This window comes from Eriocheir sinensis, chromosome 2, assembly GCF_024679095.1.
Source record: "Eriocheir sinensis breed Jianghai 21 chromosome 2, ASM2467909v1, whole genome shotgun sequence".
Taxonomy (NCBI): Eukaryota; Metazoa; Arthropoda; class Malacostraca; order Decapoda; family Varunidae; genus Eriocheir; species Eriocheir sinensis.
Window position 1 is genome coordinate 23,470,707 of NC_066510.1, and position 27,740 is coordinate 23,498,446.

Genomic DNA, 27,740 nt, shown 5'->3' on the forward strand with positions numbered 1-27,740 from the left:
TCACAGTGTGTGTGTGTGTGTGTGTGTGTGTGTGTGTGTGTGTGTGTGTGTGCAAGCGCGCACGCACCGAGGAGGAGGAGGAGGAGGAGGAGGAGGAGGAGGAAGAGGAGGAGTGGAAAGAGAAAAGATAACACAGAAGAGAAGGAAGGTAGGGGAGGGGAGATTAGGGGAAGGAAGAGGAGGAATGGATGGAAGAAAAGTTGAGGAGGATGAGGAAAAGATGCAGGGGGGAGGAAATGGAATTGATAAATATGGTAGATAAAGAAAAGAAAGATATTAGGGCAGGACGAGGAGGAAACATGGAAAGTCACTGCATACCTTGTTAAAAAAAAAAAGTTTACCATTTAATTGTATAAAGATGCCATAACTCCTAGCGTCATACACTCGAAGTTTCTCGCTATGAACCCAAGCATAGTATTGACTGTTACATGCTTTTTAACAGTGCTTTATAAGTTTCAGGTTACTGCTAATGATTACCCCAAAATCCGATTCCTTCTTTTTGACCTGCAGAGGATTCCCATGCAAGGTGTTTGTATAGTTACTACTTTTGGACCCAAAGCGTATGACCTTGCCCCTGTCAAGGTTGAAACATTTGCCCTTTTCAGACCACTGGATGATTAATCAATGTTTGTTTGAATGATTTCCCAACAGACCGTTGTGAGGGCCTACTTTGTGTCAAGTAAACTTTGATGGAGATGATTTCTGTCCTGCACGTATTTCTATGATATTTTCTCGTTCATGTATGTAGTAAGGGGAAAGGAGTCCAGGCATTGACACTTTCGGTACTTACCTATGACTGGGAGCCACGTTAAGCCAGTCTCTTATCCACGCAGTCATATTATCTCCTATACCCGCTGATTTTACCTTCTTAATTAAGGAGTCACTCGTGCGGTGGTTTGTCAAAAGCTTTCTGGAAGTCTAGATAATATAACATCGCTACGGATGCGAGGAAAATCAGATAGGGGAGGAAGACAATAAAAAGAAAAAAAGAGAACGACGAGGTAAAGGAAGAGGAGGAGAAGGATAAAACCCCTCAACCACTCCATTTCCTCCCCACCGCCACTTCTTTACGATGGCACTCCCTTCTTCCTCCACTTCTCGTCATGCTCCCTCCCTCCGTCTCTCCCTCACTTCCTACCCTCCCTCCCTCCCTCTTTCCTTCTTAACACGCCTGCCAGTGACGTATGGTAATCTGGCGGCGTGCAAGAGGCCGGCGAGAGGGTGAGAACACACAAAGATGCACAAATATGTAGAAACACGCCAACATGTACACACTGTAGAGCAGTTCGCGTGATTAGGTGATATTACCACCACTATCACTAATAATAATAATAATAATAATAATAATAATAATAATAATAATAATAATAATAATAATAATAATAATAATAATAATAATAAAAACAATAATAATAATAATAATAATAATAATAATAATAATAATAATAATAATAATAATAATAATAATAATAATAATAATAATAATAATAATAATAATAATTCCTATTTCTACTAATACAACAATTGCAAAAATTTCGTAAATTTTCATTCTTATCGTGTCTATCCTTCATATACATTTTCGACACCAACAGCAGCAACTTGCCCTATCACCGCTACTGATGCTATGCCAATAAGCTCAGTCGCAACAGAAGGTCAAAATTCTCAAGCATGAATAGGAGAACTTCCATATGGGCATATTCCAGTTACTCACGAAGATTTTTATTCTGATATCTTTATATTAACGACCAATATGTTCTGCACCCACTGAGCAACACTGGCAAAGAAGGAGCATGTTCGAGCGAGGAAGGGAAAGATTATCTTCCTGTCTCATAAAATTGTATAACACGATTGGACGGGTTCTCCGTAGTAGCCCTATGACTGGCAGAAAGCATGGAGTGTCTTTAGGCTTCTTCAAGGCCATCACAGTTGGCACTCACTCACACACACCGATTTAACGTTCTGCAACACAACGACGACCTCGGCCAGTTAACCTTCACACCCACGTGATGGCTACAATCACGCCCCACTATAGATATGTCCTACGTTTCCTAGCGATAACGAAGGTGAGGGGAAATGTTGTGTAAATTTGGGTGGACGAGAGGGCGAACAAAGTAGGCAAAGAGGAAGGGAAGGATAATGCGATAGAGTAAGATATGGATAGAGGAGGGTTGGGCGAGCAAACAAGACCGGGCGTGAATGAGTCATAAATAAGATCAAGTTATCAAGAACGTGATTTGCTCTTTCCGTGACGAATATCAGGGAATGAAATGTTTGGGAGAGGAGGCATGACTGACCAACACACAAGACGCGCCTGCTTGTACATACACACACACACACACACACACACACACACACACACACACACACACACACACACACACACACACACACACACACACACATACACACACATTAACTAGGGACGTTGGTACACTTAGAATAATAACACATCTACATTTATCACAGTGAACCAGTTTTGAAAGCAATGCAATGCGTTACACCATTACCACCTCGCTAACGCTCGCCCGAGCTCTCTCATTAGCATGACAAACGAGAGGAAAACTGTTTTTTTACACGGATCAATATTGCGCGCAATTAATTTCGCTCGATAATCGCAAACGGGGATGTATACGAGGACGTTTATGATCGAAAATTAAGAGGTGGTGAGGTGGACGATGGCTTATCCTCTTAGGTGTTAAATTATACAAGCCGTGTAATGATGAGGACGACTCACGGGTCGATATTCAGTCCAGCAAGACACTTCCTATTTCCACCTGACTCGTTTCATCCTCACGACTACTCTACTAAGTTGGTGGTTAGTGAACTATAAAAGATGAAGAGACAACAGTAGAGATGGAGGGACGTAATAACAAATACATATATTCAACACTAAAGCGGTGACTAAAAAAAAAATAGAAGAAAAGGTCACATAAATGCCGGTGACTTGTTCAAAACTTTTCCCCATTTAGTGCTTTCCATTGTTGTCCTTTTTCATCCTTCCCCTCTCTCTTCATTATCCCCCCCCCCTCCCCGGTTACTGGAGGGAGCACACAGGAGTTACAAGGCAGGGTCGGCTCAGTGGTTTAGCTCTGACGTAATGAAAGACACAGCACCTATTCGCGTGAGGAGGCTCCCCGCCGCCAGTGTCATCGCATGTAACGTAATCCCCCTCATCACCTTCCCCTCTCCAACACCCCGTCCCCTGTGCCCCTTCGCACCCCGCCTCACCCAGGAGCCCACACATCCGTCTCACACTGAAATATTTCAAAAGGAACGTATCTCCTTAAATGCACTAAGTAAGAACTAAAGTGGTTACCTGTGTAGCTAGCTGTATTAACGCTCTCGTGTCTGGTGATCATAATTCAACCATTTCCGCAAACTCAAGCTCATCAAGAATGTATGCACGTGAGTAAGGCTATTACACAAACGAGGTAAAACTAATGGATTTCAATCAATATAATGTGCATCCTTCTCTTCCCATTTCAATACGAGGTTTTCTTTCTCAACTAAATAAAGAAAACTTGTATAAGCTTTCCATTCATGCGGCTCATGTTGTCCCTTTGGAAGAAAAACACCCACGCCCCTAAGTTTACCACTAGCTCAAGCCTCACCATCACCAACACCAAAACCAAGACTCCTGCGTTCACAGACCCTTTTGGCTCTCACAACAACTGTTTCCGAAGGCCACAAACGAGATTAGTCGAGTTCTCATTTTTTTTTTTTTCACGTTCAGGGTACAGAAGTCTTGTCAAACTATCCATAGGCTCATAAAACTATCCCTGAAAATACCCACATCCTGGACGAAAGCCTTATCAAATGTAAGTGTGTAAGCTCAGAAATGTTTAAGAATAAGAGCCAGGCACAACCAATGGACTAACCAGACACAAACTCTTTAGCAGACATACACAGGCGAGGACAGGATTTCCCACATTCCCCTTGAGCTGCCACCAGGATACATCAATTTTTTTATGCCTATTTCAACCTCAGGACCAGCCCGGCTCAAACCTCAAGTGGCTCCAGAAACCCCCAATTAACACACACATGTCTGTCTGGGGTTCTCTTTCCGTGCCCGCCGCAGCTGCCCTCACTTCCTGCCGTGGCGTCGCTCAAGGCTCCCAACACTGATTTATCCCGGTTATTTGCATCATTATTAGAGGAGGTTTTTGCAAGATTGTGGCTGGGACCGGCAAAGGGTTTTTAGGAGGTGAAGGAAGGGCAGGAGGGGGTCTCTGTCTTTCTACCTATCTACCTACTTACTAATCTATCTATGTCGGTATCTCTGTATAATACTGGAGGTAGAGCAGCATTTTATTTATCTGTCAACCTATCTACCTATCTATCTGTGTATCTATCTCTGTATAATATCATAGTTGGGCGGTAAACTCGAGTCCAAAAAATACCCCACCAGTAGACTGTTTTATATGTTGAAGATACAAAATTTGCGACAAAAAACCATGAAAAAAAACAGCACAATAACACAGTATTAGCGCTCCAAATTGTCTTCCAAGCTTCTAGAATTATGTGAAAATGAAAAACAAATAATAATACCACGCACTGAGAGACAGCTCGAAACACAGGACGAAAAATAAAGCCAAAACATCGTCGTTATCGTATTCAAACCACAACCCTACCCTGATTATCTACCACCTCCACCTCCTCCTCCTCCTCCTCCTCATCCACATCCCTCCTCCCTCTCCCTCTCTCCCCTTCTCCCCCATAAACACGGACCACAATGAGGGGTAAAAAAGAAGGTCCCCGCCGGTTGTTTTCTGCTGCTTAACAACAGGAAGAGAATTATAATGCAGATCGCAGCGGATGATGGGACAGCGTACATCAATCCGTCTCGGCTCGAAGGACGCGAAACCAGAGTCAACAGAGGCGACTGTCACTCACTTTATGTAACCCAGAAAGAGGAGGAGGAGGAGGAGGAGGAGGAGGAATGGATGTGCATGCAGCAATATTCCACGTCTAGGTTACTGGGACTTGGGTAATTATCTTCGTTCTTTTGCTCTTGTTTATACCAGGTAACTTTCACTACGTCTCTCTCTCTCTCTCTCTCTCTCTCTCTCTCTCACACACACACACACACACACACACACACACAGATTTACACGCATTGATAGCCTAGTCTATAGTTAATTCAGGTCACGGATGAATTTAACGACTTCCTTTCGGACCATTTACCCTTATTTTTTTTTTTCTAACGACGATAATAAGAAGTCACTATAATGATTGCCTTGATAATGAAAACGGTCAAAAACCCTGAGCGATGAAATGTCCGTATCCGAAAATGTACTGGATAACATTTACTTTTTTTCCGTTCATGTTCAAATTGGAGGTGCTGACTTTTTTCATGTGTGTGTGTGTGTGTGTGTGTGTGTGTGTGTGTGTGTGTGTGTGTGTACTGGCATAAAAATCATTCATATTTATGCAGTATTATCCAGCTGGAGTGACAGGATAATGACAGCATTTTTTCTTCTTCGGGAGAAAGGAAGGGTTCTCGCAGCGCCTTAGCCTCGGCCACCACCACCATTACAACCACAACTACTACCACCACAACCACCCTAGCCACCACTACAACCACCACCACCATCACCGTCCCTAACTACAACAGTAAATTATCAACAACAACAAACATCAATCACCATTAACATAATTCATCCATCCATTCATTCATTCATGCATTAAGACATCTATTCTTTCAGTCCGTCAATCAGTGAGGAAGTCAGTCAAGCAGTCAGAACGTATGGCGCGGAGTGAAGGGGAAAAGCTTATGTTGTTCACTACCTTGATCCACGTATTTCCGATTCCCTGTGAGCAGCTCTCGTCACAAAGTGGCCGTCCTACTTGGCAAGGTCATCGCCAGCTAAGAGGGAAAGGAAGACGGAAGGAAGGGGAGAGGGGGAGGAGAATGGAAGGGAGAGGAAAGGAAGCAAGTGTGCCGGGTTGCCTGTCGTCATCTTAGCCAGTTATGGTGGTGGCGGTGGTGGTGGTGAAGCAATTATATAGCTTTTCCAATACGCATATAATTTCTCTACATATAAGACACTACGATACATCATATCCAAACACACAGGCCTACATAAAACGACGTTAATTAAACAGAGAAAGGAATAGGCCAGCGGGACACAAACACACACAAAACTGCCATTCGATTAACTTCTCACTCAATGCACGAATACACAGAAAGAAAAAATAAGCAATAAAAAAAAATTAAAAAAACGAGCACCGCACCCGTAAAGAAGCGGAAAAGAAGCAGTAGTGACGTCCTGGCGTGGCGTGTGGGGCTTCTAAATCATACTTTGTTACTGCCTGAGATTAAGAGGCTTTTTTAGCTCCCCCTACCTTAAGCTCGGTGACTTCAGGCTTCGACGGCCTCACACAGCACACGGTCCTGCTCTTACTACACAACCAAGAGTGATGAGGAGAGAGGCGACAGGGAAGGGAAGGTATCGAGTGCACGTGGAATGCGCCGCGACATGAGGATGAGTGACCTAATGACGTGTTGTAGGTGAGCTTAGAAAGGAAGGTACACACGGACTTGCGATGTAGACAAGGGATTACATAGAGAGAGCGAGGTCACTGGTGGTCATGCCGAGCGGGGCTTCCTCCTTTAGGCCAGCCAGGCAAGGGAGGATAGAGCCAGCGAGCCTACCCCCCCTGACCCCCTCCCCTCCTCCTCTACCCCTACTACCCCTCCCCGACAAAAAAGGGGAACACTACAACCCCCTCCACAGGTTGTCACGAAAAAATAATAAGAAAAAAAGAAAGCAAAAAAGAGAAGCAACACCTCGCCGTCCAGCATACGCCTTGTCTTAACAATGACGGAAGAAAATAAATCCTTTGATGGTTCCTACTTCAAGCTGATTATTTTTTCAATACTTTTTAACTCGATTTGATATCTCACATTGTTCCCGCTGCTGCAGTTTTCCTTTTTGGGCTTGTAACCATTATTCCCGCTTTTATTTGTTTATCATTTTAATTTATTTATTTTATTTGGATATTTGCTTGGTGCCGAGCCTCTTCAATACGTCAAGAACACAATCGTACGGCTTTGTATATCTTATCTCATACAGAAAACTAATGAACGTAGCCGCATTCCAGTTTTAAATATATATGCCTACCACGACCATCACCATCATATTCCTACTACTACTACTACTACTACTACTACTACTACTACTACTACTACTACTACTACACTACCACACTTCACAACCATACAAGAGCACCACCCCTCGTGTATGCTGGGTGGCATTTATGGCCAGATGAACATTCCTCCGTAAGCGCACCACTGTGTTGTGAGGGGAGAAAAAACATTGGAGAATACGTAACAAAAAACACACCCGTGGGGCTTCCGGCCAACAAAACACACGCACTTACACTGGAGCAGAAGCCCGCACACACAAGCTAATGCGGATAATACATGAGAACGACAAGCAAACTCCTGGCTAGGCTGACCAACAAAACAGACACACACAAGCGAGCCAATCATGTGCTCGTTAGGGAAGGGTATTAACGAGCGAGTATACACTGCCAGAAAAACTGGATGCGAGGTAAATTAAGTGATTGAAAGATGAAAGGGAAGGGTAAGAGGATATGCAGCAGCGGCATCAGCACCACCAACAAAAAGAGAGAAGGGAGGAAGAGGTGGAGGAAGAGGAGGAGCAGCGGCAGTCTGGGGATAAAGAATATGGGACAAACAGCAGCAGGAGGAGGAAGAGGAGGAGGCAGACTGTGAAGGTAGCGAGATATATCTGAGCAATAGGTCTGGTGCGGTGTGGTCAGGGTGGGTGGCGGGCCCTCAGACCACCGCTGGGGACCTCTCCGTCTTGATGATAAACCGCGAGGGGAAGGCGTGGCCGCTCCCAGTCGTAATGGATTATGAAACATTGATTACCACATAAATCTGGCCGTAGTCATGTGCTTCCAGGCCAGCGCGGGGGGAGTTCCGGGCCGTTTCCAGGCAGTTTCCATGCTAGTAAGGTAGAATTAAGGTATACTTGATGGCAAAGGGCGACTCCCACGATAAAATATGACGGCGGCGGCTGGGTGGGCGGGAGGGGACCGTAATGCATTACTGAACCCTGATTACGAGATAAATCTGCCAAGTACTCGTGCTGCCGCCAGCCTTCGGAACGGTCGAGAGAGGAAGACGCAGGCTCCGAATGGCATGTACATCTCCGCCCCGAAGCTCCACGTTCCCGGAGTCCAGCGGCTAATGCTCGGACGGGAGAGTGAACGGGGATGGGGGAGGCATGTGCACTCTTCCTCCTCTTGCTTTGCTTTACCTTCCTCTGCTGTTCCTTCTCTCCTCTCCTCTTCTCTCCTCTTCTCTTCTCTCTCCTCTCCTCTCCTCTGCTCTGCTCTGCTCTGCTATTGCTGACCCTACTCCTCTTCCTCCTACTACTCCTACTCCTCCAAATCTGAGTGGGCTCCCTGACCACACCGCTCTCCATCACCGGAGAATGTGGTTCCACCTGGTTATGGCACCGACAGGAGATGAGGCAGCGCGGACGATGACCACAAATGTTGGTACAGAGGGTCATGACGGGGGAGGGGGGTGGCACCGGCGCCGCGGAGAGGCCCCGTTAATGGTCGCAGCGGTGGTGATTAGTGACGGTGCTCTGGAAGGCCCTGCTAGTAATGTGGCAATGGAGGAGGAGTATGGTGTTTGATGGTGAGGAGAGGTGGGCGGCAGCAGGAGGAATAGTGAAGGAAGAGAGGTCGTGGATGACTCAAGAAGGCTTCCGATATCTCTCTGGCTTTACACATGTATCTGGGTATTTATTTATGTTTGCTTGAAGGTATACAGGTCTCCCTCTTCCCCGCCCCCCAGCCTAAATATTTGTTTATTTGTCCGCCTGTCTCACGATCTACCAATCACACCTCATACTTGGAGAGGAAGGAGAAGGAACAAACAATGGGTATAGCAACAAAAACAACACACACACACACACACACACACACACACACACACACACACACACACACACACACACACACAACCTGGTGCTTGAGGGGGGCGAGAAACACATTCATCAGAACCGTAAGCCCCCGATGTTCCAGGGCGCAGATTTGTAGCCCCACACGGCCAGGCCACGCGCCTTCCGATGAGGGGACGAGGCGTGGAGGTGGAAGATAAAACGTTGCGAGGCGGAGAGATGGGAGCGAAGGTAAGGATAGAGGAGGAGGAGAACCAATAGCAGGAGGAGGAGGGGTAAGGGGAGGGGGCAGAGGAGACATAACGCCCCCAACTCAAGAAATATTACCAAGTAGAGGCAATTTCTTGCTCTTAATAAATCACACTTTAGCAATCGATGCTTCTTTTGGGACATGGTTTAAACTCGGGCCGGGACGTGAGAGCCGACGATATGCTCAACGAGGAGGGGAATGGAAGAATACAAAGACATCAGTCCTCTGTTCTCTGGTGCTCTTCGCTTATTTTTCATTACCGTAACAAGTGTTTATATGTCAAATTCATATAGGAACATAAGTGAAGGACAGAGGGTGATGATATGGAGGAAGAAGGGTACGTATGCTTTAGGGGGGGGGTGGCGCTGATGGTTATGGCAGTGAAGAGGGGTGAAAGGGTGGAAACGAAGGACGATTAAAGGGGTGGAGTATGCATTAGTAGAGGAAGAAGTGGTGGTATATGGCCAGCACGAAGGAAAAGGGAAGAGGATGAGAAAAAAACATGCTTTGCTGGTGAAGGAGGTGCTCGGTAAAGGTCCGGTCAGTATAATCGTGTGAAGGAGCTACCTGTGTTCCCTTTGCAGCGGTAATGTGCAGGTGGCGCGGATGTACGCCACATGTCACGAGGTAACATGTTAAACGGCTCTTCGGGGGCTACGTGCATTCAGAACACGGGGAAAGACTGATGATGAAAACCCGCTACTTCGTTCCCTTCCTACCTCCCTCCTCCGCCTCCCTCTTCTCCAATGTCTTCACCTTTTCACTGGCAATCAGAGAGCATATTTTTACACACACACACACACACACACACACACACACACACACACACACACCAGGCACAAAACACGGCTTTTTATTGACCTTTTCTCACACATTTGAATGAACTGAACCGATGCTGAACACAACGCAACAATGAGAACTTCTTGTAGGGTGCTGATGACTTATCCCTCCTTCCGCAACTCCCTCCCTCCTTCCTGCATTCCCTTACTCCCTCTCTCCCCCTTTCCCCCCCTTCCTCCCTTTACCACTTTTTCCTTCCTTATTTCTCCCACCCTTTCTCTCTCTTCCTCTAGAAATAACACAATGAAGTCCTGCACTGGTTCCTTCCATGCAAAACCAGGAGAATCGAGTCTCTACTCCTCCTCCTCCTCCTCCTCCTCCTCCTCCTCCTCCTCTTCTCTCACCCACACGCCCGTACGCCCATCACCTTGACGTGCGTGGGAGCAACTCACTCAACTCACCCTCCTGTACACAGTGAAAAGAAACACACACACACACACACACACACACACACACACACACACACTGAACAGAAGGCAATAAAAAGCACTATATCGCCTGAACAAAGAGATAGACAGAAAAAAAAAAAAACAGGTCACTCCCCGCCGCTACCGCACAAGATTGGTCGTAGTACATATATAACGAAATAAAAAAAGAAATGATCAAAGAAATAAAATCCACCCACGCCAAACTTCAGCGGGACAAGGTGACGTTAGAGGAAAAATAAACACTGAAAGAAGAAAAATACCGAATCGTAGCACCACCAGTCACAGAAAACCACCACCACCACCACCACCACCACCTCCACCCTAATCACCACCACCATCAACACAACCACCGCCCTCCACCACAGCCCTCGAAAAAGAAAACTCCCATACGAATCTCTCTCTCTCTCTCTCTCTCTCTCTCTCTCTCTCTCTCTCTCTCTCTCTCTCTCTCTCTCTCTCACTTTTTTTCCCTCATTCCCCTCATCCTTATCCTCGCAGCTTCTCTTTTTTCGCGTTTTTTCCCGGCCACTCTGCAGGGCACTTTAATCGGCTTCCTCCGGCCCCCTTTTTAGGCCTTCTACGTACCTTATTTTTTGTTCTCTCTCTCTCTCTCTCTCAGACAATGCGTCACTCTTACATTTTTGAAAACCCATATAATTCTTTTGGTGCAGTTTCATCATATATGGAGAAAATATTGAGGTTTACATTTACGATATTTAGCTTACACTCTGAAAATGTTAATTCTGAGTAAAAAAAGAATAAACGTTAAAATTTCTGTGGTTTGAAGTAAAGGACTCTCATCTACCTACTACAGACGAAGGAGTAGATGACCGCTGAAGCTAGGTAGGGTACTCACCGCGGCTCTGAAGTAGATCGTGTCCCCGGGCCGGACCCTGAGGGCGTTGAGGGTCATGGCGCGGTCATCATCCGTGAGCTGCAGGGGCTCCCCGCCCTCCCCATCGCTGCCCTTCTGCTGCTGCTCCTCCCCACACACCCACAGTGTCTGCAGCATGGGCCAGATCCCGGTCCTCTCTGCGATCTGACAACACCAACATTGTTAGAGAGAAAAGTGTGGAAGTACAGGTATTCATAAGTATCCATATCCCTCTGTAAATATTGATTATATTTTCCTGATAAAAAATACACTTTCTCAAAACACGCATGAGGGTTCGATCTTCTGATGACCTAAATGTATCAACTAAAAATATCTAATGAGGTTTGCTCTGGGAAATACATCACGTAACAGGGATTTTATGACAGTGACGTGGCTGCCATCCTTCAAAGGAACACTTACAAAGTTCTGCACTTCCCGGATGGTGTCGGTGGATGAGAAGGTGCGGGAGGCGCGAACCAGCCGCGGACTTGTGCTTGCCGCTGCGGAGGGCGCTCCCCGGCTGGCCAGGCGAGGCTTCTTGCGGGGCCCCAAGCTCTGAGGGGAGAAGACATTACCGAATGCGAATATTTCAGGACATTACCGAATATTTCAAGACACAGAGTGACGTCTTCTTCACACTGCCACCTGAAGAGATAACGCGAAAGCTCTGTGTAATGCCCGCATGGTGTTCATGTCACGAAGAATACTTATGCTTGGGTGAATGACAAAAGTTGTGTGATAAGGACATAGCTGACGCCTGGTTGGGTGGCGATGGTTGAGGGTAACGCCTAGCTGGGTGACGATAGCGCTGGGTGACGCCTGGTCGGGTGACGGGGTAATCAGGGCGCGCTTCTGGGTGTCAGATCAGTTTCCGGTGTGAGCCATCAGATAATTACCCAGTTCCGCCCACCAGTGCTCAACCCACCAGCCCGCCCTGCCCTCACCTCCCGTCACGCACTCGCTTACATGGCATGCGCGAACACACACACACACACACACACACACACACACACACACACACTTCATACCAAGTCTAATATTTTTCATGTCAAAACCCTAATCTAATAATAATAATAATAATAATAATAATAATAATAATAATAATAATAATAATAATAATAATAATAATAATAAAATAATAATAATAATAATAATAATAATAATAATAATAATAATAATAATAATAATAATAATAATAATAATAATAATAATAATAATAATAATAATACGCCTTTCTCCCATTTTTTTAACGTAACCTCCACTGAGAGTCTGAGACGAATAGAGAAATAGGAAAAAGTTAATAAACGGAAATTTATCAATGAGATTCCGGATCAATATATAAGGAAACAAATAAAGAGCTTCTAATATCGTCAACTTGTCATCCGGTCATCAATTTCACTATGAACGTTGTCAGAGCAGCTGGTGCGAGGCTGCCGGGGCGCCGCCGCCGCCCTGACGTCTAATCCTCAGCCTTCAAGGTGTCCCCTGCGTAGCGTCGTTTATCGTGGGTAAAGAATATTGTCAGTGAAATATTCGAAGGCGTAAATTCCCACACAACGCAACACATTTTAAGGATGGCGGCAGGGTTTAAGTCCTCCATTGTATGAATGAAAGAAATGTTCAGTAAATATCAATCACGAGGCCTAAGATCACCTGTGGGAGTGCTTGGGTTGGGTAATTAGCGTGTGGGTCAGGTAGGGCGCGGGGCAGTAAGTCAGCCAGTTATCAAAGATAAACGAGCGAGGTGCCACGGTTCAGTCCATTGTGAGGAGCTCCCGCGCTTTTTACCGCCGTCTTTTTCCCCTCCACGCCAACACCTCCAAGATTAATTCTCGGGGAAGTCATTCGTTCGTTCCAATTGTTGAAGCTGTCCGACTGGCCTGCTGCCGACTCCAGTTGCCAGTGGTGATCGCAGCCCCGCAGTTGAGAGAAACTATGGCATCACGGGAAAGGGGATAAATACACGTTGTATTCATATGCACTCCAATCGAACAAAACGATGAAAACATAAGTTATTGATCCCCATGAGTCGCAGATGTTAGGTATAGTGAGGCATGGCCAGGATGTGTAAAAATAATTAGTAGGGGCTGAATCAAGGTGATGTCATCATTGTAGGCTGCAGATAAAAAGTGGGGGCAGGAAGCGGGTCAGATGTGGTGCTAATTATTGGGTCAGGAAGGACTGCAGGGTTAAGGAGTGACGAGGACAGGCTTGGGGCTTGCTAAGAGGCGGGAGGGGCAGGACTCACCTCGTTGTTCGTGGAAGGCGTGGCCTGTATTGGGCCCCGCGTCCGTCCACCGACCCGCCGGGGTATGTCGTTGACGGAGTTCACTTGACGCACATGAATGATCTCGTGCTCGTAGGAAAACTGTTCCTCGTAGTCCTTGGCAAGCCGCATCTCCACGCAGCCACTCTCGCACACCACTGCAGGAACACAAAATATGTGGGTTAATATGATGTATACTGTGTGGTACATAGGTGTGAGATGTGAAGGTGACGTGAGGGTGAAGAATAACTGTGGAGGCTAAAATCCCATTGAAAATTTGATGAATGTGTGACGGGTATGAAAATTGTGGTGATGGTAGTTTGGGGTAAGTGACGATACTTAAATAGTGTTCTCCTACCCCACACCTTTTCCGTCCTAAGTATCTGCAGCAGTCAGTGATTGCTAAGCGATGCATTAAATCGTTTTAAGAATTTCAAATAGCAATATATATATATATATATATATATATATATATATATATATATATATATATATATATATATATATATATATATATATATATATATATATATATATACACACACACACACACACACAATAATGTATAACCCAATCTTCAATCTGATAGATATGGCTGACACCGATCCCTTTCATTAAATAATATTTGTTCCCATGCCACTTCACGGCCCCTCCCGCACGGAGGCACGGCCAAAAAACACTGACACGTGCACATCAGCCACGAGCGTAAATAAGGCCCGTCAATTAGCACATGTGTGTGTGCTCTCTCTCTCTCTCTCTCACGAACATGCAAGAACGCACGAGGATACATAAGATACACGTCCACAAGACACCACAAGTAAGCCATGATACGTGACACAGGAAAGAATCTGCCACCAGCCCCGCACCACCCGAAACCACCACTGGAGGCCACCAAGACAACGGCACCTCGGGGAGTTTGAGTATAGCGAAGAAAAAAAAAGTGTGTTTTCCACCTTTTTCTGGGGCAGGTGCCATGGTGAATATTTATATATGGCTCAGAGTGTGAGTGAGGGAGGACCCCCTCCCCCCCCCCCAGAAAAAAAAGCTTCTTTTGATCACCACAACAAAAGACTTATGACGATAAAATAAGACATAACGACCTCTTCTTCAAGCTAAATCTTAAGAAAAAAATAACGTTTGGATTTCTCTCTCTCTCTCTCTCTCTGTGTGTGTGTGTGTGTGTGTGTGTGTGTGTGTGTGGTGTGTGTGTGTATGTGTTAAAAACATACGAATGAACATTAAAAAAAAAGATAATGTCTATCACCATTGGATTTTACCTTTCTGACTGCATAAACCTCTGTGCTAAGGAAATGGTAGAAAGGGCCTCTAATGTAATTCTAATGTTACTAAATTCCTCAAATATATCTAACCATTCCATTCTAATCGCCAACCTCTTTTTCGTCAGACTTGCCTCTAAAAGTGCAAAATAATCAATAACTCGCCTCAGCTCGCCCTTCCCGACCCTCTATCATACAGGAACGAAGCCTCGTACACTTGACTCACTCCAACGCTTTACTGCTAACATCAATATGCACAACAACACCGATGATCCATGACCTCCTTGTATAGAGCGTTGTTCCGATACAGTAGTTTGGTTCTCAGTAAGTACAAATGATGAAATGTTATCACGCCATTATTTTTTATGTCGCTTTCAGCCGTCGCCTTCACATATATGTTAATGTCCTTCCACCTGGGAAAGAATTGCACTTTCCTTCTGTCCGGCGATACTCCACATATGCATATTGACTTCCTAAAAGTCGCTGCTTTCAGGAATCCTATCAAGTGAGGACGCAGTTTAATGCATTCCCGGAACACGAAAGATTGAAAAGGCATCTTCAGCCATAAAGACAGAATTATTCAGTATGCATATAAGTAGACAAAGTCATGAGGAATAATGCGCTTTGACTTCACTTAGCTACTACTACTACTACTACTACTACTACTACTACTATTACTGATGGTGCTGGTGCTAGTGTTGGGCATATATTCCTACACCAAACAATGAATACCGTGCGCTTATAGCCCAAGATAAAAAATAAAAATTAGTTATGGCAACACTGTAATCAACTATACAGTTATTTTTCGTTATTTTTTTTTTTTGTGTGTGTGTTAAAACAATATATTACGAATTCCACGAACACTTATTTTTCTCGTTTTTTTTTTTTTTTTTTACAGCAAAGGAGACAGTTCAAGGGCACAAAAAAAGTAAACATTAATAAAAAAAGCCAAAAGAATCCAAAGAGGTGGCCGAAAGATAGGTCAGTTTCGGGAGGGAGTGTCCCCTGACTCCTCTTGAAAGAATTCAAGTCGTAGGCAGGAGGAAATACAGATGAAGGAAAATTGTTCCAGAGTTTACCAGCTTGAGGGATGAATGGGTGAAAATGCTGGTTAATTCGGATAAGCATGAGTAGAAAGGGGGGGGGGAGGCATGCAGTTAGCAAGTTCAGAAAAGCAGTCAGGGTGAAAATATCGACAGAAGATGGAAAGAGAAGCAACAGGTGACTAATTTTCTCTCTGAGTTCTAAAACCCCCTATAAAGCTACTCGACCAGTGACAATCAAGTTCTAGTGTTATTCCTTTTTTAACTAGAAAGAAAATCAAATGAAGACAAAGGTTGGAATGGTGCAGCTGATACAGAAGGAAGTACACAAGGTTTTTCTTCCCCTTAAAGATTACTGCCATCTAACTTTCCCGCTTGTGCCTTGTAAAATATGCTGGTAAGCACCGACCTCTCGAAGCCACACACACACACACATACACACATACGCACACACACACACACACACACACACACAAACACACACACACACACACTCCTTGAGCCATCACCTCAGGTCCTGGCCGGGCCGTTAATGGCCGGGGGAATCAATAGCGGCGTTAACATTATGCATCACCTCGCCCGCCCGGGCTCCCAGCGGGCCGCCCTTATAATGGAGGAAAGATCTGGGTCTTCCACGCCGCCCCTGTGTGTGTGTGTGTGTGTGTGTGTGTGTGTGTGTGTTCTTTAAAAAGCTCTACTTCCCACTATTCTTTTTTTTCTACCTTCACAGACGCGATTTCTCCTCTCTTCTGGGTTTCATATAGACCGATTTCCTTCATGGCTTTCACTCTCTCCATCGTCCCCTCATCGCCTCCTTCAGATTAAAAGGCAAAAAAAATATTCTAATCCGCCACACACTCCCGCATTTCTGCTTTCACTTTCTCCCTCGTCTTTTGCCGCTTCCGCGCTACGCACCCCCCCCCCCTCCATTTTTTTCTCCCCTACATCCCCCGTCTCTCTCTCTCTCTCTCTCTCTCTCTCTCTCTCTCTCTCTCTCTCTCTCTCTCTCTCTCTCTCTCTCTCTCTCTCTCTCTCTCTCTCTCTGTGTGTGTGTGTGTGTGTGTGTGTGTGTGTGTGTGTGTGTGTGTGTGTGTGTGTGTGTGTGTTCAAGGCATGTCCGTGATTTCCTCCTCTTTCCTTTCCCTTTCTCCTTTCTCACTTGCTACGGTTTCAACTTTTCTTGCTATTCCTTCGTCAGCATAATCTCTTCAGTATCGTAAGGAAATCTGCTACGGACTGTAGAGGGTAGAGGGATACCGTGACGGAACGAAGAGAGAGCTAAAGGAGAGAAAAGGGAAGAAAAGACGGGAGAAAATGAGAGGGAAGGAGGGAGAGAGCGAAGGGGAGAGAGATGGGAGGGAGGAAGGGAGGAAGGAACGGGAATCTTCGTCGTCACGGTCTTTATCAACGTCAGTCACTTGGTCGTTAAACGTCCGGCTTTTTTCTCAGAACGCAAGGACGGATGGCTTAAGAAAAACCCTAGGTGGATCAAGCCAGTAGACCGAGACGGGTGGGTAAGTGGAGGGAGAGACGGAGGGGAGGACGGAGGAAGGAAGCGAGGGAGAGAGATGGAGGATGATGGAGTGCTAAGAGAGGAAAGGAGGAAAGCAAGGATGTAAAGAGGAAGAGAGAGGGTAGAGGAGGAATTTCAAGACTTACGTAATAACGATCATGGGTGTTCAAAGGGAGAAGTAGGTGTGGAGCCTAAATTATAATGTTTGCGGTAAGAGATGCTATTTTACGCATTTCAATTAGTTGCTTTAAGAACAAAAGTACTACCAATAGTGGAGAGAGAGAGAGAGAGAGAGAGAGAGAGAGAGAGAGAGAGAGAGAGAGAGAGAGAGAGAGAGAGAGAGAGAGAGAGAGAGAGAGAGAGAGAGAGAGAGAGAGAGAGAGAGAGAGAATCACTAAACAACCCACACCTTTGAATGGTTGAAAACACTGCCAATAAACAAGATGGATAGACAAAATAAACTACTGTAGTACACCGGGATGACAATGTGTATGGTTACTTCGAGGTGACTAATTTTCTCTCTGAAGTTCTAAATCACCCTATAAAGCTACTCGACCAGTGACAATCAAGTTCTAGTGTTATTCCTTTTTTAACTAGAAAGAAAATCAAATGAAGACAAAGGTTGGAATGGTGCAGCTGATACAGAAGGAATAAAATATTTCTACTGCTTTTGCACGAAATTACACTTGATCACCTTTTTATCGCAGTCTTACCTAAGCAATGCGCGATCCTGAGGAATTCTTAAAATGACAATAACCTTGAAAAAAGTTAACTTGCGGAATGAGAGGTAAATAGTCATGGTATTTCTTAAAGACGTTAAAGACAAGAAGAGGTGAGAAAAAATGAGTAGACAACAGCTATGGAGAGAGAGTAAACGACCAGGGATGACAAAAAATAAAAGAGCAACAAACAAACACAATGGTTGGTTGAGGATGACAGCTGGCCGACGCCGGTTCAGGAGGGGGAGGGGAGACAGACGGAGAGGCAGGAGGGAAGGCTTCGGGAGGCTATTTATGCGTCGCTTAAACGGTGATTAAATCTACAGGGAGACTCAAGGAAGAAGGAAAGAAGGGAGGGGAGGAAATATGGTGGGTGGCGGAGGGAGGAGGAGGAGGGCGGTGAATGAAGGAATAAACAAGGTAAGAGGAAGGTAAGAATTGAGTGTGAGCGTCAAAGGATTTCAATTTGACCGACACGATATAAAGATAATAAGTAAAACTGGATAAATAAGCTAAATTGCGCGCGGCCTCGATGTTCATCTTCGTCCCAGTGGTCATTGACCTTGTGTTCGGTAATGACCGACTTCCCCGATATAAACTGCACTGAATAAAAAGAAAACTATTTACCGCTCAAATGAAGGACAGGCAGGTATATATACACGCACGCGATCAGCCACGTTTATATAAAAAAAAGACCACCTACTTCTTTTTTTCTCTCTTGAGCTGCCTTCATTGCTGTAAAAAAGAATCGGCTGTGACACTGGTTAAGTAAAGCTACAAAGGAGGAATAGAAAGAATCGGCAGTGGCATTGAATAAGTAAAGCAACAGAGGAGGGACAGAATAAGCCCAGAAGAGTCGCTACTGTATAAATTTGCCCATGCCAGAACAGACTGCCATCGAGCAACAGTATCCTTTACGCAAGGTGGGCAGGAAATTTCTAAAAGACCAAATTCTAGGAAATCTCATTTTAAAGACCATGAACTGGAAAGCCGTTTTTTTAGTGCGGAGCGATATAAGAACCATGGTCCATTTAAGGCAATTTCGGACGATCTAGCGTTCCTCTATCTTTTATTCTAATTCCAAGAAGAGGACGAAGGAATAATTGATGATAGTGAACAATAAAGCTGAACATGACATTCCAAGACAGCAGCATTCACAAGCACCGACTATTACGCTTCTGTCCTTATTCAGAAGAACGGCGATAGCTTCCGATGGCGTTAACCTGTGCGCTTTTCTCAGGAGTCACATACTGGCATCTGGGTGAAGCTTAGTCGCTCCCCGCCCCCTTATGTCGCTGCCTCACTTCTTCCTCGCTATAGCTGTCAGATCAAATATTGGATATGTTATGGGTTCGATCTTTTTGAAATATGCTGCTCTTTACATCGGTTTAACATCATTGGGAGAAAGTCAAGATATGACACACACACATACACACACACACTAAGAAACTAAGAAACCAAAATCAGCAACTTAATTTCCTCCCTTCCGATAAGTTCCACGCTCTTCACCTCCAATTACCTTTTGATTGGTCAATTTGTACCTTGCTATTCCTAACCGAGAAATGAAATTCGTAGATTAGACGAAACCATTAACCCGTTGAAGTGATTTGTAGAAAATTCATAGAGCACAAAGTCATGGTCAGGCATGCTAATACCTACGACGTGAGGTAAATCTTGAAATGTGAACGACATAGTCACCACTAAGGACGGTACGTATCATTTACGCGTCAGCTACGCGTTTATTTCACTTGGCTGCCGTGCTGCATCACTGGCTATAGATACTGGCTCAGCCGCGAGGCGAATGCAGTTGACTGTCAGAGTCGGTCATCGATCTTTCATCAGAGGGAGCACAGACGGGAACCATCGCTTTCTTGCAAGACAGGTTGCCTCTTAAAGATACCCTTAAGGCGCAGGTAGATTCAATATAAAGATCATAAAATCTTGACCTAAAAAGACAAACAGACAGGTAGAAACACAGATAAATAGACAGACACAGGCACATAGACAGAAAGACTGAGGTATCCCTGAAAAAAAAAAATGAACACCACCAAAATAGCAACACATAAAGGACAACAAAATTCATAATGTTCATCTAACAGCTCATCGAAATAAACAACAACAACAACAACAACAACAAAAACAACAACAAACATCAACAACAACGCCAGGCTGCACAAAAACTGCCTCGCCCCATTAAATTTTCATCTTCCACCTTTTTTTTTTTTTTTACTTTTCGCCTTCGTCTCAGCCCGTCGGAGAGAGAGAGAGAGAGAGAGAGAGAGAGAGAGAGAGAGAGAGAGAGAGAGAGAGAGGGGTGGGGGGGTATTGAAGACGAAAAAAAAAAAGGACGGGTGCAGAAGACGGGATGATGGAGACGCCGTGGTGACGAGGAGACAGTGCGGGAGGCTGGTTATGGTGCGGGAGGCTGGTTATGGTGCGGGAGGCTGGTTATGGTGCGGGAGGCTGGTTATGGTGCGGGAGGCTGGTTATGGTGCGGGAGGCTGGTTATGGTGCGGGAGGCTGGTTATGGTGCGGGAGTCTGGTTATGGTGCGGGAGTCTGGTTATGGTGCGGGAGTCTGGTTATGGTGCGGGAGGCTGGTTATGGTGCGGGAGGCTGGTTATGGTGCGGGAGGCTGGTTATGGTGCGGGAGGCTGGTTATGGTGCGGGAGGCTGGTTATGGTGCGGGAGGCTGGTTATGGTGCGGGAGGCTGGTTATGGTGTGGTGGCATCCAACAATTTATCCAGCAAGCCTCCACATGCCCATCAAAGCACGGGGCCCCTGAAGTCGCAGTCCCCGAAAAGCCCTTATATTACAATGTCCATTCGGCGAAGATTAGGGTGACAAAAAGACATTACTGGGAGACTTCAGCGCCGGATTAAGTCATGCTACTCAGAAACTAACAGAGCGAATGGTGTAGCAGACAAATTACTGCGTCAGCGTGGAGCCATGCATAGAAAGTACGACATCCCGGGCGGTGTCTTTGAGATAATTATGGAGTTGGGGGCGTGCGCTGTAGCTCAACATTGCATAGGCCCTCATTTCCATCATCATAGACTAAATCGAGGTCTCCCATAAGTGAAAAAAATATGGTGGCCCTACCAATAAATAGCTTGTCGCCTGAAGTCATCCACCATTTTTTCATTTGCTTCTCCTCTGGAACGACAATGCTGTACACCTCATCGACTTCCTTCCTGAGTTATTCTTTTTTATATATATTCACCGCTTTAACTAACTCTCAGGTTGCTTATAAGTTACAATGAATGTGATTTTTAAATAATCATAAATTTCATGTTTTGCAAGCCTCCGTCCGTTTACCATTCAAATCGACAACTTTCCCACAATCATACAGGAAGAAAACGACGTCGCGGATTGTGGGGCAGATACTGTTCCTGTGTTTGTTGATGCAGATTGTTAATGAGGAGAGGCAAGAATACAATCATAAATAAGACATGTACTTGTTAATAGCATAAATTAATAAATATGAGGCTGTAAGAGACCGACAGATGGATACACACACACACACACACGCACACACACAGGCGACGGACGTGGAGAGCATCGGAATACAAGAAAATATATATATCACCTACATAAAGAGCCATCAGCTTCCCTCACTCGAGATACAGATCTTCCATTTTGCACGTGAAAGGACATTACAGCACGGATGTCAAGGGAGGCAAGGAGGGAAAAGTGAGGAAGGAGGAGGAGGAGGAGGAGGAGGAATAAGAGACGGAAAAGAGAAAGAGGAGGAGAAAGAGGAGAAAGGGAGGGAGGAAGAAAAGAAGGATGATACATAATTCTATTTGCCCTCCCGCCCACCAAATAAATATCCTAATAAATAGAATGAATGAACTTTAAGATGAAATACTAAAAACAAAAGTGCCACACCTCACCTTTCCCTCCTCCAACCACCCCCACCACTCCTGTCTCGCTCTTGCCCAGCCCCGCCCTGTTTTCACCCCCTCCTCCCCCTCTCCCTGACCCCATCCCTTTCTCCCCGATCCGCACCCCCCCCCCCCCGATCTGCCCCGCCATGCCCAGACTCGCCCCCCCCACCCTTATGAGTTTTTGTTTGCCCACGCCTGTGTATGGCACTACGCAAGCGGTGTTAGCCACTAGACAAACAAACAAACATTTTTTTTCCAAATGAGAGAATACTATGCTAGGGATTTTATTTTTTTCACAGTCATAATCATACAATCTCCCTTACGCGGCTGATAATAATGACACCAAATGGAAAGTTAGATCCAAGAAAAGAGGAAAACCAGAAAAAAAGTAGCACAGGAAACAAAACAGAATTAATCAGGAGGGACACGAGTGGCCGACAAAAAGGCCTCGATCTCACTCCTTCTCCCGCCTTGCCTGTGACATCGCGGCCCCCGACAGGACCGCTGAGCTCACGCCTTCCCGGGGGACAAACGGCTGACACAACACCGCCAGAAGGGCAGCCCCCCAGGAACGAGTGACATCTTATACCGCCTGACATAACCCACTACTTTGATATTTCCCGTCAACAACACATCAATCCCTAACACCAATCTCATTTTCCTCCTCCTCCTCTTCTTTTTCATCTTCATCTTCTTCCTGCTGTTCCTCCTTCTTCTTTTAATCCTGCCGCTGCAACTAACTCTTCTTCAGTGTACAATTTGCAAGGGTAGAGGGAAGGAGACAAAAGACGTGGGGACAGGAGTGGGAGGGGTAGGGGGGTAGGCAGAAAGGAAGAGTGTGCAGTAGTAGTAGTTGGAGCAAAAAGAGTCTCCCTTAACGAGCCAGTTCGACGCAGCCCATCCATCTTGCCCCGGCCGTTGCCTACTCGACTCTATCATCAGACTGAGGAGGGGAAAACTCAGCCAGTTCCCCCGTCACTCTGTAATCAGTTTACCAGTGGCACGCCGGGGGCCCTTTTCCACTTTCCTCCTCCTCCTCCTCCTCCTCCTCCTCCTCCACTCCTCCTCCTCCTCTTCCTTCTCTTCATCCTCATCCCCTCTTCCTCCTTCTACACAAAGGAGACTTTATCCAAGAAATAAGTAACATACTTTGCAGATACTCATATAAGTTTTTGCTGTTATAAATTGAAATCACTCAACCTATTTTGACAACGAACGACAAAATCAGAACAGTAGTAAATCCCAAGTAAATCGATGCATCGCCTTTCAGAGAGATACTCCATAAACAACAGCTGACAATGATCTTCCTGCGGATAAATTTACTACGAGTTTCTCACAGCCGTGCAATTCAGAACAAAAAAATCATTCACCAAACCCAACTAATACGCCAAAATCGCATATACTAAATACCCTCCCCCCCCCCTTCCCAACCCCAAAAAAAACATGCACCAATTATTAGGTGTGTGTATATATATATAGATATATATATATATATATATATATATATATATATATATATATATATATATATATATATATATTTTATATATATATATATATATATATATATATAAACGTAGGATCTTCCTGTGCAGAAATCCACTATTGTTTCCCCTCTGCCTTTATGCCTTGGAATCTTCAGACTTGTGATAAACTAAGAAACGATGCAAACACTACAAGAAATGCGTTGGCCGGAGATACCAGCAGGCGACGGGGGAAGAGGAGGAGGAGGAGGAGGACTTCCACGAGCAGACAGAAGCAGAAGAGGCAGAACACACAAAAACTTTACAAGCTCACAGACACGAAACAAGAAAACGACAAAACAAAGTGTGTGTGTGTGTGTGTGTGTGTGTGTGTGTGTGTGTGTGTGTGTGTGTGTGTGTGTGTGTGTGTGAGGAGGAGGAGGAGGACAAAAAAATAAAGACGGGAAAAGAGAAATGAGGAGCATATGAGAAAACATGTACATGGAAGAAAAGAAAGAAGGAAGAGAAAGAAGGGAGAGAAAAAGGAGCATGAGGAAGTGGAGGTATACCGCAGAGGGGGAAAAAAAAAAAGAGGGGACAGGAAAGAGGGGGGAATATAAAGAAGAAGGAAGGAGACGGAAGGGAATGAGAAGGATGAGGGGAAGAGGGAAAGGAGGAGGGAGGAGGGAAGGCAAGTGAAAGGGAGAGAGGGAAGAGGGAGGGACGGGAGAGAGGAAAGAGGGAACGGCGCGAGGAAGGGAGGGTGAAAAACAGGAAAAGAAAGGAATGGAAGGGAATGGAGTGGAGTGGGATGCGAAGGAAGGGAATACTAAAGGAAAAGGGTTGTTTGAGGGGGGTAGGGGAACAAGGGGAATCGAATTAAATGAAGAGTCATCCTTGAGGGAGCGTGATGGGGGATGCTCATGTTACCTCCTGGAGGGAACAACAGGAGAAAGGGAGGAGAGGAAAGGGATGGAGGAGGAGGAAGGAACGAGGAAAGAGGATGGGATATTGGGAGGACAGGGTAGAGGGTGAATGAATGAATGAAAAAAGAAAGGAGAGGAAGGAAGAGAGGAAGATGGTCAGGAGACAAAAGGAAGAGGAAAGGATTGGAGAAGAAGGAAGGAGTGAAGGGGGAGGTTGGAATATTGGGAAAACAGTATAGTGTGGATGAATGGATGGAGAACAAAGAAATGGATGGAAAGGAAGATGGTCGGGAGAAGGAAATGTGGAGGAAGACGGAAAAGAATAAGGCAAATCATACAGCTGGCGGAAAAGATAAGGGATTGAAGACCAAGAAAACAAAAGCAATGAAGCATCACTGGCAAGCCTTTCAGTTACGGGTAAAAAAGAAAATTGTCCATATTCCCAAGACAGTTACGCATATGAATTTCTTGCAGTAGAATCGTCGCGCATGCAGAGATAATAAAACATTCACATTTTTAATTACAAACACACTTATTGAATGAATGTATTTTGAGAGCGTGATACATGAAAGCATGGGACCACGTGGTAGGTGATAATCGAAAAAAAAATAAACGTGAGAGGAAGCAAATCGTGGTAATAACCGATAAAGAAAAAGAGTGAAAGACGAAGCAAATCGGTCATGCTACGAGAAAGGAAAGTAGAGGAGGCGGCGGCAAAAGGTTCGAGCAATTTTAAGAGACTCCTTCAGGGGAGGTAAAAATTTGGAGCGACCTACAGTTAACACCAACCGAAGTGAAGGAAAACAATCGTGATAAAACCTCATCTCAAGCATTCCACTTAGATTTATAATCCCCCACTTTTTCTGGTTAGCCTACTTTAATTTATTTGTGCTTTTTTTATATATATTACGACCGAGGGGAAAGGAAACTGATGAATGATAGAAGGATTAAAGAGAATACAATGATAGGGAGATGGAAGAGAAGACAAAAGAAAACAGCATTCAATGTTCACTACCAGTTCCTCACATTTAATATTGCAGATTCAGTGTTTCTTTCTTCGCACTGGAATTGAACGATATTAAGAAACGTCCCACAACGACTCGTTTTAGAAAGGTCGTTTTGGAATGGTCTGATGAGGGGAAGAAGGGATACAGAAAACTAGAGGTCATGAAAGAAAGGAAAATGCTTTGAAATTATCTTATTCTTTGCAGTTTTTTCTTTCCGCTACAATATTTCAGTGTGTCCGTATGGAGCTCCTCCCTGACGATCATTTTTAACAGTTTCCTTCTCTATTTTTTTCTTCTTATTAGTATTATTTTCTACATTTCTTCTTCTTCTTCTTCTTCTTCTTCTTCTTCTTCTTCAACACCACCACCACCACCACCAACAACAACAACAACAACCTCCTACCCCCCCCCATCTCGTCCTATCACCTGGTTGGGTCTCCGTGGCATCACCACTACAAGTTGCCAACAAATGTTTCGCTCCCAACCTCCTAAATTATCTACTGCGAGCTATGGGGGGAAGGGGGGGAAGGGGAGCACTGGACCCCTGCCTGCCTGCCTCCTCCTCCTCCTCCTCCTCCCTATCCACTGTCTCCTCTCCTTCATTCTTATCCTTTTCATTCTTTCCCTCCACTTCCTTTTCAGTCCAAATATTATTTCGTCAGTGCTTGAACAGTTTCTCTCTTTTCTTTTCCTTTTTTTTTTTTTTTACATTTCAGGATCGTGTATGAATATTTCACGACGAGCACCACTTTTTTGTTTTAATCACAAAAGATACTGCTATGATATTAAACAGACTAGCCCATCAATTTTAATCAAGGTAGCTTTTCTTTTCAATCATTTAAAGCTTGTATGATCAAGATTTGAGGTAAAGAATTCTCTCTCTCTCTCTCTCTCTCTCTCTCTCTCTCTCTCTCTCTCTCTCTCTCTCTCTCAGAAACACAGAGAACGCTGGGTGATGGAGAGGAAGAGGAAATGGACAAAAAGTGTTCCCAAGTTTGTCGCAAGTTGGGCGGCCCCACCATCCTTCCCTCCCTCCCACTCCCCGTCCTTCCCTCCCTTCCTCTCCCCGTCCTTCCCCCCCTCCCTCTCCCCGTCCTTCCCTCCCTCCCTCTCCCCATCCTTCCCTCCCTCCTTCATCCGATCCCTCCTTCCCTCTCCCTCACCCTCTTCCTCACTCCACCCACCCCAGTTGTCCCTCCCATGTACCTTCCTTCCCTCATTCATTTATTACATTCACAAAATCCTTCACTATTCATTCCTTTCGCCATACATCCTATTTCCAAGTGTCTGATGTGGTGTCAAGGGTTGCAGGGGACGCTTTTCCATCCTTATATCACAGTGTTGTTGTTGTTTTTTCAAGCAACTGTGTATTCATTTTGTTTTACTTAGTTTACCCCATAAATTCTGAAACGATAGAAAATATTTGTCTTTTTACTAAACCACATGATTTTCTATTCGCTGATCTTTTTTAAACTGATTTCTAAGAGCCGTATTACTAAACATTTCGTCCCTCAAGTTCACATATTTAACACGGCTTTCGTAGGAGTTTTAGGCATTTCCAGGAGTAGTTTTATGGCCCTGGTGGTAGTTTGACCCTTCCTCTGTACCGTGAACCTAAAAAAACTCATTTGAACCCAATTGATCCCATCTTTAACCTTTGGAAATAGCTGATGTGAGAAGCGAATGTGTCTTAGAATACCAAGCTAAGTGTTCTCTACCTAAATATATCATCTATCTATCTAACACACACACACACACACACACACACACACACACACACACACACTTCAACACTCACCAGGCTCGGTCATCAGGCAGCCCCCCTCGCTGAAGTAGGCGGTGACGACGTGGTCCGGTTGGTAGAGGTCCTTCAGTATGGTCCACTCCTCCTCCCACAACAGCACCGCGTGTCTGCAACAACCAAGAGTACCGCTACACTCACACGTCCGCATCAATATAGAGTGGCAGCAGAAAGGACGAGAGAAGCAAGAGAAGTGAGGGAAAAGGAAAAGGATGGTTGGAGACTTGGAGTAGAGGAAAACTGAGACAAGAAGGAAGCGAGAAAAGAAACGAGAAGAGAGGGGAAAAAATGACAGGGAAAGCGAGAAATCTGAGAAAAGGAAAAGGATGGCTGCATGGAGTAGCGATAGTGTAGACGAGAAGGAAAAGAGAAAAGAGAGAGAGAGGGGAGAGGAGAGGGAATGGGTAAAAACTTGGAAGAGAAGGGGAAGAGGGGAGGAAAAAAGAAGAGGAGAGGTTGACAGGAAGAGGAAAGGGAAACTGGAAAAGAAAAGAAAGG

General features: G+C 45.1%; 1 protein-coding gene across 5 annotated transcripts in view; it reads right to left on the reverse strand.

The window, feature by feature from the left end:
- The window catches only part of LOC127001509 (ubiquitin carboxyl-terminal hydrolase 48-like), a 102,616-nt gene that overhangs the window by 43,523 nt on the left and 31,353 nt on the right, over positions 1–27,740 (reverse strand). For all 5 annotated transcript variants that reach the window (XR_007755318.1, XM_050866118.1, XM_050866139.1 and 2 more), the window contains 4 exons: positions 27,240–27,352; positions 13,586–13,761; positions 11,758–11,892; positions 11,320–11,502 (listed from right to left, as the gene is read on the reverse strand). Coding sequence is in view for 4 of the 5 variants with exons in the window: in XM_050866118.1 (XP_050722075.1) it covers positions 11,320–11,502; positions 11,758–11,892; positions 13,586–13,761; positions 27,240–27,352 (607 nt within the window). In the remaining variant the exon portion in view is untranslated. The remainder of the gene's footprint in view (positions 1–11,319; positions 11,503–11,757; positions 11,893–13,585; positions 13,762–27,239; positions 27,353–27,740) is intronic.